Genomic DNA, 13,169 nt, shown 5'->3' with positions numbered 1-13,169 from the left:
TTAACCCTAACTATGATGAATTAACCAGGATATCAAGGAGATCAAAACACTTATATCATAAGTAGTTTTTAAATAAATTTTGTGCAACAATGCCTGACAATTTATAGGAAGGAAATGGGGAGAACTACAGAAACAAGGGCAAAACTGGATGAAGGTACAACCTGAAACAACTTGGAGATCGTAGAGTAGACTCAATTTTGGAAGGTAGATTCGGATTTTTTTAGTGAAGTATAGCAAGTATCAGTAGAATTTGTATTAAAAATGCTCTTTATTCCCGATTTAGAAAATCTTACTATAGTGTTCGAAACAAAAGACAACATTTCCCTGGAGTTGTTTTCATTAAAGGCAACCGGAATAGAAATGGAAGACACAGACAACTGTAAGCATTTTGCTTTTATAGAGAAACAGTTACTAGGTACGACCGACGAAAATTAATTGTACTTAAGCTTATATATTGAAGAAAACAGGCACGAAATTGCTCAGGAAACATTTACGAATATTTATTTGACTTCGACTATTTACAAATTAAAGAAATAATTCCATGTTTTCTTACGTTACGAGACTGATGTATTTGAAGTTTTCAGTATTACATGAAGGTAGAAGCGTGGTAAAACTTTTTTCCATACTCGCTCGAAGTCCAGCAGTTTATTTCTTTTGGCCTTCAAATGTTTGATCACTTCAGACTGCTCTCTGTTCCACAGTTCAGTTTAACCAAGGGTCAGTTTTCCCGGCTCACTGCATAGCACATGTTTCGGCTCCACAAGTAAACCAGACTTCGTCAGAAGAGCTGTAAAATGAACAGTCAATTTAAGAATTAAAATCTTTGATAGACCTGCTAAAATGTCAGTACAGGCCACACGTTCTTTAGTGGGTTTTAAAATTGTTACATTAATATATCCTTAATTCATTTGTAAAGAATTCCTGCCACCGAACTCATTCCAGTGCCAATCTTAACTACATTTAACAGTTAACGAAAAAAAACACAATTAAATAAGGGCATAATTTGTTCTTACCGCTCCACGAATATCTTGCGGCGCCCAGGGCTCTTCGTCTTCGATGTCCTCCTGTAAAAAAATTTACCAAAATACAAAGGACAATTAGCTGTAGCATTACCATGTCAATTAACCTATGGATAGAAAAAATAGCATGCAAAGCCGGGACAGTCCAAACAAAGATGTCAACTGCAGAAAGCAGTTTCCTGTCACTCAGCGGTGCGTGAGGCCAAGCTCTCTTACGATTGGCTCACTTTGTAGTCGAACACTGATTGGTTAGAAATGTTTCACCTTGTAACCTTCAGCTTTCTCTGGTGTTAGCGTTCGCTTTTTCACAGACAGACCGATATGGAAGTTAAACCTCTTAAAATCAAAGGATACTGAGACAAAAGATTAAGACGACTGAAATACTAAGGGCATGTTGTGCCAGCGAGCGAGTACCTCTTCTAAACTAACTCCTCCGTTGGGTTCATCAGCCTCGTCTCCACTATCGTGTTCCACTTCTCCTCCGCTTACTCGTTCAACATTTTGTATTCCTTCCATTGCCTTGCTGTCTCCAGGATTCATGCTACAAACAACAACCAAAACAAAGGACTTACATAATGCCCGTTCAAGACGAAGCGCGTGTAACTTGGCGACATAAGCGTGTGTAACTTGGCTCTAGGCAGAATTTTTGGAATTAAATTTTAAAACTGACTTGTGGAAGTTCGTTGACCAGGATACAAAGAAAAGTAACTTTTCATTCATTCTTACTAGCACGAAAAAGTTTCTTTATGGGCATAACTTCTTACAGTAAAATATTTCATATTTACAGGGCCCTTATGGAGACCAGTTTTCTAGCTGAATGAGCCACCCTGTAATTTGAATGTCGTCAAAAATCTTCCCCAAAATCCTTCATCTGCCCGACAAGTGAAGGACAGAATCCAGTAGCCACAGGCTATCACACCAAATTTCTTCGCTCGCTGTTAGTTTGCATTTTGGAGATGTTTGAAAGTCTTAATGTCAAAGCCTAAAAACTCTTACAAAAAATACAGCCGATGTTTGCTGAATCATTCTGTGAATGTGACTTTGTTACCTCAGTGCCTGTGTGTAGTGATCCAGAGCTTCCTGGTAATCACTTGTCAGAGCTAAATAATCTCCCAATAGCTGGTGAAGCCGGGGGGTGCGGTCATGACTCATATGCTTTCGTAAACTGAAAAATAACATCAAAGCTTTTTGTATTTATGTATACACGGTTCAGAATTACAACACCTGAGCGATAGTCAGCGGATACTTCAAATGCGCATGGCAGAAGCAAGCCTTTTCTTTCAGAGCACTTCCCAATACAGGCTTAAGACATGATGGCCAATGTGGAAGTTAAATACTGCGCCTTCCTCGCTTCACCAAAAAAAAAAAAAAAGAAAAGAAAAGCGAAAGAATATGGTCTCGGCAGATATAGCTGTGGTTGAAGGTAAACTATTTTCTGGGATACTAGTTTGTCGACTTACAGAGCGATAGCTTTATCGTATTCCTGTTTCTTGCCCATGATTTCCGCCAACAGACAAACAGCATCAGTGTAAGTCTCGTCCTGGGCTAAGCTCTTCTCCAGCATACTGGTGGCCTGGGAAATAATAATAATCATTATCTTCGTAAGTACGAAGACCTTACGATTCTACTGTCCAATCAGAACTCGCACGACTCATGTCGAGGATTTCCGAAAGTTATCACTTTTTCTTAAGTAGTTGTCACTAGTTGTCACTAAGTTCAGGCACTAAAACAAGCTCAAATCTATTGCATTATAACAGAATTTTAGAATAGTAGTAGTCAAAAGTAAGGCAGCAATGAAATGACGAGATCTCAAGCTTTTGCTCTCGTTTCACAATTAGCCCTCGCGCGCTGTTGTCGATTTTAAACCTCCTAAGTCGACGAAATTTTCCTCCTGTTTAACAAACAGATGATGTCAACACCCTACAAGTACCTTTTCATTTTACACCCTATCACGAACGGGATGAGAGCTGAGTGAAATCCTTACCCCACTCTACATTTAACCTACCTTGTCGTAAGAAGACGGTTCGTGAGCCATAACTGAAGCACACAGCTAATTAAAGAGAAAAGCGAAGTAACGTCAAGTTTCGTTTAACCTGTTAGCATTTTTGATTCGCTAGCAATGGGAAAACCAGCAACTACAACAAGATAAACGTCTTACGGTTAAAGTCCTTGGATTCGCGCCTAACGTCTTATGGGCGTTCTTTGCGACTGTCAGAGCTTCTTTGTGACGTTTTGCCGACATGTAACACTCAACAAGACCTGAACAGTTAGACAAAATACCATAGCAAAGATAAATGGCTTGATTCGTGACAAATGTAGCTCGATATTACAAGATACAAACAATTCAGTCTCAAGTTCTTAACCGAGATGTTCTTGTTTTTTTCCCTCACGGAATCCTCCTTCCCAAAAGATCTCAAGTCGAGTAAAATGAATTTCTCATAAATTTCTGCATAAGGTGCTTGTCAAGTTGTTACTGTATGAATGTAAAGTACCTTTCTGAGCTTCAAAGTTCCATGGAGCCAACTTAACTGCTTCACGAAAATGCAGCAGGGATTCTTGTTGCTTGTCTAAAGCTTGTAACAAACTTGCTGCAATATGTAAACCGATAAATAGATCATTTACTTCATCAAGTCTACAGCCTTATTTCTTAAACAAGTGCATCCCTGGTAACTCTCGAATGCCGCTCTGCATTAATTTGGATTTCGATTTTCTGACTGATCCCCATAATTGGACGAGAAAGCTTATCCAGCTTGCTTTGATCTAGTTAGGAGAAGACGCCTTCTCCTATAACAAGGCCCATGGTAGTGCGGTAGGGTGGTTCACGCTGTCCACCGTAGAAATCACTATCCAGTGGATAAGGCTTAACAAAACACGTATCCATTACTTGAGCAACTACGACCAGGTGTAAAACCAAAACAATCAGCACGACTTTTCTCACGTTTACCAAGATCACGTTGTCCAACTACATTTGCAAGTTTTCCGCGCCTGCTATAGGTTACGGCGATTACCGGTGCTTTGCACCAGTTTGTGGGTAACGAGTTTTTTTCCAAAGTTGTGATTGGTTTATTGATCTGCAGTTCATTCGATGTGCTTCATGTTAGAACTTAACTAGATTTTAGTTTATCCATTGACGCACTACATTTCACTGTGGACTACCAACCTTTTAATACAAGTGCTTGGACATTACGACTGTCAATAGTGTGGGCCTAAAAAGAAATACACAAAAAGTCAACATCTGCCTACGGGGGGCAGTAATATATGTTTTTGCTTTTGTTAAGCTGAAGTAACCAGAACACAACTGAGAGGATAGCATGGTTTTATGCGTCAAGCGTGATGTGTGTAAAATCTGTTGAGTGATACGTGAAAGTAGTTAAAAGAGAAATGTGATGAATTCGTAAATTCGTGAATAATTCTAATTGTTTAAAGCTTACACGAGGTGTAAATTTTGTTCAAATTCGCGTGCGTACAACAGCATCAGGGCCCCTCCCCTGTGCACCCTCAACTAGAAGTATCTATTCACATCTTACTGACCTTCTGAGCAAAATAAACAGCCCTGGGTTTTCGACTGGTCGCGTTACAAAAATGGCCCATAGCAATCCACGGCTCAGGCTTGAGCTGTGTGACTTGAATGAGGTCTTTGGCTAGTCTGTGAAGAAACAAATGGACACAGCTAAAGGCTTACAATCGGTAGATAATGAGAACATACAGGAGCGACTGACATTTAACAACTTCGCGCATCATTAAGTTGCATGTCCATTATCCGTCGTTTCTCGCCATGGTATCTTGTTCCTGTCTCACTTACATTTCGTTTATCTCCAAAACAATGAGCAACTTTAATTTATTTTTTTAATTTTCAACCTTGTTATTATGGCCACTTTTTTTGTCCCAGCGAAACGCCCATACATTTTCTCTTATGAAGGCCCACGTTCTGAATTCCCAATCTGGATAATCCTTTATAATTTTACCCCGTTCATACGGCCACTCAAACCAGTTAGAGACCGTTCATTTTTTATCAGGTAGGGGGGGCTGGTGGGATTGGGGGGGGGCATGCGAAAAAAATGGCTTTCGAGGGGGGAAAAAGGGGGGGTCACGTGAAATATTTTAGTAGAACTTTAAAATGGCATAATGTTTGAATATCAAAAAAATTGCTATAGAATAAACATAGAAGGCAGGATACAAATTTATTACAAACTTTCCTTCTGCTTTAAAAAAACGTTTGGCGACAAAAAAACATTTGTAGCTACTGAAAAGAAGTATTTAACACTGTTATTTTCGAATGCAAATTTCACTGGCACTCATCTTCATCTTCGCTGTCGTCGAGTTCTTCGTCGCCGCTTGTGCTGCTATGGGAGTCTCTTTCACCGACAAAAAAACATTTGTAGCTACTGAAAAGAAGTATTTAACACTGTTATTTTCGAATGCAAATTTCACTGGCACTCATCTTCATCTTCGCTGTCGTCGAGTTCTTCGTCGCCGCTTGTGCTGCTATGGGAGTCTCTTTCACCGATGCTGCAAGAAGCAGCAATGCTTTCCGTCAGAGTGTACTCTTCAGGGTACATGAAGGTGTAAACATAATCTCTGACTTCCTGCTCAAGGTTGGTGGTGATTCTGCTTCTTGCAGCATTGGTGAAATAATTCCCTTCCAAGAGCTGTGCGATGTCTGGCCCATCTCTTCCAAATATCGACGTGGCAACATCCTCAACTTTAAGACACTCTTCCGGGACGGCCGTTCTAGGAGGGTACACAAGGCATTGTGGAAGATCATCTCCTAGCGGGTTTCCAACACAGATTCCATAAACTCGTTGGACGTTGTTTTCAGTCCGCTTCCTCTTTCTTTCATTTGACTTTCTGCGGTTTTCTTTTTTCCTTCTCCTTTTGTTGATGTGCTGTGCATGTTTGAGTATGCCCTTGAATATGCTGTTATAATTGCTCTTATTTCCTAGTGCTTCCATGTCCTGCGTGACCTTCGTCAACTTAGCTTCTACACATTTGATCTGTTTTACATTAAAACTGTGGGCATTCATCAATTCAGATGAGGGAGATGCCAATGAGAGGCCAAATGCCACACGCTCAGGGCGAGCCATAACTAGGAGATCCGAAATTGACTTCTCTTTCATTTGATTTGTTTTTCAAACAACAGCTCTCTGTAGTATAGGGATTGTAAATATTGTCTTCACAGTGAGCACAAAACGTGAAGTAGGGGAATAATAGAGAAATATTAAAAAAGTTGAAATCTAAATATTGTTTGTTCAATTTTTTTTGGGGGGGGGGGGTCATCCCAAAAAATGACAGCTATAAGGGGGGGGCCACGCGAAAAAATTGGTAAGCTGAGGGGGGGTCACGCGATTTTTAAATGGTGCTTCCCAAATCCCATCAGCCCCCCCTCCCTCATAAAAAATGAACGGTCCCTTATGTTCATCTTTCCATTGATAATATTGTATGTACTTATTGAAGTTTCAATTTTTTAAAAATTATATCTGCATTCCAGGTGCTTGTTAGAACAGTTGTTTAGAAGTACAATTGTTATAAATTTATATATCTGTTAAGACGTCATCATTCATGAAATTCGACTCCACCCCTTTGATACGACCACCCCGTTAATACGGCCAAATTTTCGTGGCCCGTTGCTGACCGTATTAACGGGGCTCCACAGCACATGTGTGACTTCTATATCCATAGAAAAATTGCGTTTTGCGCTGCACGTTCACAGTTAGCATCACAGTGACGTATTTGCCCGGGGGGGGGGTACTTAGGGAATTTTTGGGTAAGGATGTGCCACTGGGACCCTGGAACCCTTAGCCTAAACCAGAGCTAGTTCAGCTGAATTTTGCCACCCTATACTAGAGTAAACTCCCCAAATCCCCCCATTTATCGACACTGTGGAGACTTATTTGCGTAAATTTAAACTTACCGATTTGATTTTTTATATTTTTGAGTTGCAATTCCTGGTTTCCTCAGTCTAGATAAAATCTTCAACCAACTGGTCAGTTTCGCAAAAAATGATACCTATTTCTAGACCCAAATGCTCTGATTTATATACCTTATCCTACAGTAAACTGCTTGAAAACCACACCCTTCACAGCGGCACATATCTATTTAGCCCGTATATGACAGTTCCCCCTCCCCCCGGGTGTATTTGTCATGTACAGCCTAGATTGCGCAATTTCCAGCCAGTCCACAGTGCACAGACAATCTACAGAACCTTTGTTCCTTCATATATGTTAGTTTAACACAGGGTTCAATTAAAGCACTGCTCAAACACTAGACTCTAGTGTTGTTTTATCATAGATCACTTACTTTTCTAACCCTTCATTATTACCACATCCACCCTGTGACAGCAAGAAGGCATATGTGTCCATACCCTGAAGAACACACGGGTCCAGAGAGTGAGCCTGCATGTGGGAATAAAGGGAGCCAGCAGTCACACAAGTACATCCAAGAGTTCAAGACAGACAACAACAAACTGCCCGGGTCAGTCAAAACGTTAAGCATGGTTGGTGGTGTGGTGGGGGAAGAGGTAACAGGGACGAGATGTCCCTTGTTTCATGGTCATAGAGAAAAACATAATAATTTCTAAATTCTGTAGGTTTTACTCAGATGACACTTTCTTGTATTCCTCCTTCTCCCCTTCGCCCTAGCATGCTGCAAACTACACCTAAAGCACAGAACGGGCTCCAGCATATTCTTAGGCTTGCACATACATGTAGTACACATACTCTTCAACATTTTCCTCAGGCATTTTTGGATTTTTGTTCTCAATCTTTTAGACTTTTGAGATACATGAAGACATGACTAACTGTAATAAGGCAGGGACTACATTTGTCCAGGTATGTTCTTGTGTGAATTACCCTTTGGAAGAAAGACTTAGCATTGTTGTAATCTCCACCATTGTAAAACATCTCTGCAGCATTGCACAGCAGTTCCACATTATCACGTAAACACTGCAAAAAAAAAAAAATGATAAACTGCATTACTATACAATCAATCAATCAATCAATCAAACAAACAAACTTTATTTAAAGAGGGTAGCACATGATAGTTTGTACAACTAATGAACATGTGGCCCTGAATAAAGAACAATTAAATACAGTGAATGAATTTTAAAATTCAGACAAGCACATGTAGAGAACAGTACATGTATTTAAAAAAATTGTCAAATCTTATGATGTTTTGTGTAATATCTTGTCTACTGCCTGGCTACAGTACCGCTCAGAACTAAACAAACATCACACACACATTCTTAACGCACCCCTAACGCATTAAAATGGCCTGTGCGTTTTTGCGAATGTGTTATGGACACACGTTTTTGCTGACGCATACCTGTGTTTCCAAAGTCTTCAGTGCTTGAGCTCCCTCTAAGGAAAGAAACATTGTTTTCATTTACCATTTGAACTAAACAGCTCTACATGACTCTCCACCAGGTTTTTTCTTAGAATGTTCTATGTGTAAATTCTTGTGACAGATTCAATTCACACTGTCAAACAGGCACGTGTTGAGAATAGTGAAATTCATCAGCTAAGTAGGGAAAATTGTAGGTTCTGATTTATCATGACATTCTCAGAGCTAATGTTAAAGCAAGTATAAAGTAATCAGAAAGTAGAATTCAAATTGACTTTGACCTGGGAGAGGATTACTTGCACTCTTACTGATGCCCATAACAAATAGCACAGGAATTGTAGACATATTTCCTTCATGGCATTTCATTCACTCTTCCACTATCACGACAAAATGGATAATTCTATCATGATCTAGGATTATATCCTAAATTAACAAAATATAGAGAATGGACTCACTTGCATGCTTCCCTGAGGCTGCCAACACTTGTGCTTTTATCCATGATCCAATCCTGGTGAACAATCAACACAAAAATATGCTTTGAGTTACCATGTGTATATGAGTAATTTATATAATTTTAATGTTAGCTTTGTGGTAAAATGTGCACTTTTGATTGGTTGGCTAGGATTTTGCACAAGGCTTCACCGTATAAGCCATAAACTGAAAGACATGCACTGTACATTGTAAACTCAATTGTCAATACAAACTCAGTATGACAGAAATATCAGAGTCCCAGATGGGAGTTGTACCTTCTGAACACTGGTCAGATGCTCTAGCAAAAATCATAACAGGAAAAACTCAAGACAAACATCTCACCAGTCCATTGCAGAAGTTGATGATGAAGTTAATGATGTCACTTCAGAACCAGGAACTCCTAACGACAACAAGCCAATCACAGCTTCAAGAGCTAAAGGACACACTCTAAACAACAAAACAGACAACCCTCAATTTAATGATTTTTTTTAAAAAAAGGCACATTAAAAAAAAACATTTTCCAAGCTTGTTCTGAGTTATACTAATTGATACATGAGTGGTAGTTTGGGAGAATGACCAAGTATGTGGGAACACACACTACAGGAGAGTGTTCCACCACTTTTTTCAAGTTCTCTAAAGCTTTCAAGGCTGCTACTGTAACTGTAACTTGATAGGAGCAATGACACCGTATCAAAATGTACATTATCTTTGGTTGTGCAATCATATCGTCAACAGCTTATGCTTGTTCTGTGTTTCAAAAGAGTTATGGTAACACAGCATTCAGCACACTCAATCTTATCAGGTGGTTTCTAACTGTTTGAAAAGCATGACACAGACCGAACAGTGTGTAAATCAAAATTGCCAGATACATACACATAAAAGAGAAGCTTTCCATGAACTAATAAAACATGTATCTCCAGATAATTCTCACCTTAAAACTTCCTTATAACAAGAAATTGCTGATCTGTTGACAAAAAAGTAAATATTATATAAATGTAAACATGAATTTGAACACAACTATTTGGAACAATGTTTAGTTCATGAATCACTTAAATTTAAACTGTTATTGCAGGTCTACAATTCTTGCCAGAGTGGCAGGTGATTGCAGTTGCTGTAGTACAACATGACTACTTGTACACCCTTAACCCATCTGGATAAGGCCTTTATCGATCACCAGGTATAATTTGCCAGGTTTTCCCAAGCAAACAATTCTCTGTTATCCACCTACTCCAGAGTTCCGACCCATTAATCCACAAGTGTGCATCTTATACGAACAAAAAATGAAAAGGACGCATGGTGTTTTGGCAAAGGGTGTCCTTGGGACACAGGAAAAAAGCTCCAAAAATTTTAGTAAATAGGCACAGGACCCCTGAAAAGCCAAAAGAACCCCAACTCTTTGGAACTGGGAGTCCCAAGGACCCTTAACTATCAAAACTAGTGGGAACTCTGTGACTACTTTTAGGTGATGGAGTATAGACCTTGAGACTCAACTGAAGGCTGATACTGACTCTTATCCATGATTCACTAGACATCACTCTGACTAATGGCCAGAAAAGTCTGTACTAGCATGCTATTACTGCAGAAATTGAGTGCTGAAAAAACTGCAAACAGTCAGTGGTGAACCAAACATTGAATGACACAGAAGAGAGGAGATGATGGCTTTACTGACAGTGCTTTATTTTAAACAGTTCTAATCAGTACCTTTCCATGCCTTGTCTTTGGTAAAGTTTAGCTAGGGACATGTTAATTTTCAGTGATCTCTGTTTCTGAGATATACCTTCAAGCTGTAGGAAAAATAATTCATCGTTAAAATATTTCTTTTCCAAAACCAGACAACTGCTGCACAAAGCTTATACACAAATCTGAATAGTTTCAACAATTTAGATGAATTAAGATATTGTTAGCTCCATCTCTTTGTCCTCATTTATATCTAAGCTCAAAACAAAACTGCAACTTAGTTGCTGCACAAAAAATAAAACGCTACAAATCTTAGGCATTATGCATTTTATGCATTATTGTACCTTAGTACATGTATAGTAAGAGCATTCCCTGAATAGTGTCAGACTAATTAAAGACAGAGTTTGATATTTACAAGTACAGTCTCTTTCTGGTTTATCATCAATAAATGGAAAACTTGTAAGTGTCGGTTAGGTGACACAACTTCACATACTATTGTTGTCGCTTCTCTGTACTCTTTGAGATGCAAATAGCATTGTGACATCTTGTATTTTACTTCAACCTCTGACAGCAAACCCTGAAGGAGTTTAGTGAGAGAAGAGAAATTAATTGAAGTGAACATTTATGCTGCTGTAATATATTGATGATATTATTAATGACTTTGTAAATAAGTTGATATGACTTACCAGTGGTGGACTTGTCTTTGGTTTGTGTTTGATGATAATTTTCTTTAACTGGATTGCTCTTGTGTAAAATTGCTGTTAAGTTAACAAGAAATTGTATCAGATTTTCTTACACAATCATGTTTATACAACGACTGAAACATTCATTACTACAAAAACATTTTATGCTTTTCTTTTCCACAAAATTGGGATCATATTACAGCTTGCTATCTAAAAATTACAGGAAGACAGTTAAGATTATGCTAGCAAACACTATAGTAATAGTGGTCCAGAGGGTGTTCAAAAGGCATTCCTAAGAACAAAAACCCACTGTGCTGTCAAAATTTAATTACTAAAATTTGGAAACACTAAACTGTCTAATTAAATATATATTTTATACCTCTGCCCTTTTGTATTGCTCATCATCAAACAATGAATCAGCTAAATACACCAGCAGCTGGTACTTGTTCACCATGTTACTAAGCTCATATTTATCTTGAGTTCCATGCTCAGTGGCAGACAATAAAAAACTTGCCTGAAAAATAGGGAACATGACACGAGACAAATATTAGACTGTGATCACCCCGCATGTGTATATACATAAACAATAGCCTCCGTTTGGCAGAGGGTGTAATTTGCAGGTTGCAGATCAAATATAGATAATAATGATGAGTATAAATAAATAACTAAATAAATGAATGAATGAATAAATACCAGACGTTAAAATTTAAAATTCCCGGAAGCATTTTATTGGCAAGACTGTCTGGTAGAAGTTAATGATAAACTCTCCACTGGTGTTTATACTGGTGTTATGACGTTCATCAGCAAAGTAATCTTAATTTACACAAATGTCTGGGCAATTTAAATAACTTTATGCTAATTATTTTTGAGATCAGCAGGGTTGTTGTTTTATGTCATCTCTAACCGATAACAATTAAAGTTAGGGAAATGTTTGTGGTTCAGTGTATGTGCTCACCTTAACGCTGCCCAGTCAAATTTATTGTATATTGTCCATGAACTAATCACATGAGAGAAGATAACTCTGCTTGCTTAACAATAAGTTCAGCACTATTTTCAAAACCATCTGTGGGACTATCTTTGGGTGAACGACATTCATAGCCTGTACGCACATTCATAAGTGCATAAGTGTCTATATTCCCTCAAGTTTGTTGTGAGTGCGGCGATGATGATGATGATGATGATGATGATGATGATGATGATTATTGTTATTATTGTTGTTGTCGTTTTTTATAAACTCACCATGTTTTTGTTGTTATCATCATTATTATTATTACTAAATGCTTACAGAGTATAATTATGTAGGTAGGCTATTGAAATTTGTACAGAAATTATTTTAGGGAAAAAACTTAAGGAACAACAAAATTTCTAAATTGTTATAACAGATACATGTAAGATTCAAGTTTGTATGAAAAAGTACACAATAAAGTTTGTATGACTCTATTATTATTATTATCATCATCATCATCACCGTCACCGTCACCGTCATCATCTGACCTGCTACCTGTAACCTGCAACCTGCAACCTGCAAATTACACCCTCCGCTCCATTTGGCATGAAAATATGCCTGGATATTTGCCTGTGATATTTATTACTAGATTTTCGCAATTTCAGGGTTCAATCTTTCACATAAACGGAGATATGGCTGCGTAAACGTTGCAATCAAATATTTGACAGACGTTTGCAAATGAGCTAAAAAGAATTGGACACTCACTAGCAGCCTAGAGTTCGAAAACAATCCAGCTTCGTGTAAAGTTTTCACTTGATCGAGGGCAGCTGTCATCATTGAACTTTAAGATGAGCTGTAGTGGTTCAATAGATTGCCTCCTAGGAGATAAAACTGGGATGATCAGGAGGAATTCAGCGGTAACTTAGAAATCTAAACCGCTAAATATTTTGACAATTTCAGGAAAACATTTGAACTGCGCGGGAGCGAGGATTCAGCAGCTACACACCTTAGAAAATCTATGCGTACGCTTCTTCT

The 13,169-nt window shown here is 38.4% G+C and overlaps 1 protein-coding gene across 1 annotated transcript; it reads right to left on the bottom strand.

Moving 5' to 3' along the window:
* Window positions 1–475: 475 nt before the first annotated feature.
* LOC110060028 (anaphase-promoting complex subunit 7-like) lies at window positions 476–13,134 on the bottom strand. Its single transcript, XM_020766771.2, has 21 exons — window positions 12,900–13,134; window positions 11,568–11,702; window positions 11,192–11,263; window positions 10,999–11,082; window positions 10,530–10,612; window positions 9,760–9,792; window positions 9,171–9,275; window positions 8,813–8,865; window positions 8,340–8,374; window positions 7,868–7,960; window positions 7,317–7,411; window positions 4,551–4,665; window positions 4,180–4,225; window positions 3,512–3,607; window positions 3,178–3,278; window positions 3,025–3,069; window positions 2,480–2,592; window positions 2,068–2,184; window positions 1,434–1,560; window positions 1,014–1,064; window positions 476–787 (listed from the first exon to the last, which is right to left on the bottom strand). Exons 1-21 carry the CDS (start codon window positions 12,969–12,971, stop codon window positions 779–781), a joined length of 1,680 nt encoding a protein of 559 aa, XP_020622430.2. The 5' UTR covers window positions 12,972–13,134; the 3' UTR covers window positions 476–778.
* Between the last annotated feature and the right edge of the window lie 35 nt (window positions 13,135–13,169).

Source organism: Orbicella faveolata, unplaced genomic scaffold, assembly GCF_042242905.1.
Source record: "Orbicella faveolata isolate gen_17 unplaced genomic scaffold, um_ofav_v1 contig_47, whole genome shotgun sequence".
In the NCBI taxonomy this organism is placed as follows: domain Eukaryota; kingdom Metazoa; phylum Cnidaria; class Anthozoa; order Scleractinia; family Merulinidae; genus Orbicella; species Orbicella faveolata.
Note: the sequence above shows the minus strand (reverse complement) of the source record. Positions and strands in the feature narration are given on the sequence as shown.

What these genes read in the sequence shown, in the direction of transcription:
- LOC110060028 (XM_020766771.2), bottom strand. Translation starts at nt 12,971, where the DNA reads ATGATGACAGCTGCCCTCGATCAAGTGAAAACTTTACACGAAGCTGGA. An exon ending in AGCCTCAGGGAAGCATGCAA is followed by an intron (nt 8,375 to 8,812) that starts GTGAGTCCATTC and finishes TTCTTTCCTTAG; the next exon opens with AGGGAGCTCAAGCACTGAAG. An exon ending in CACTACACACAGGCACTGAG is followed by an intron (nt 1,561 to 2,067) that starts GTAACAAAGTCA and finishes TGTTGTTTGTAG; the next exon opens with CATGAATCCTGGAGACAGCA.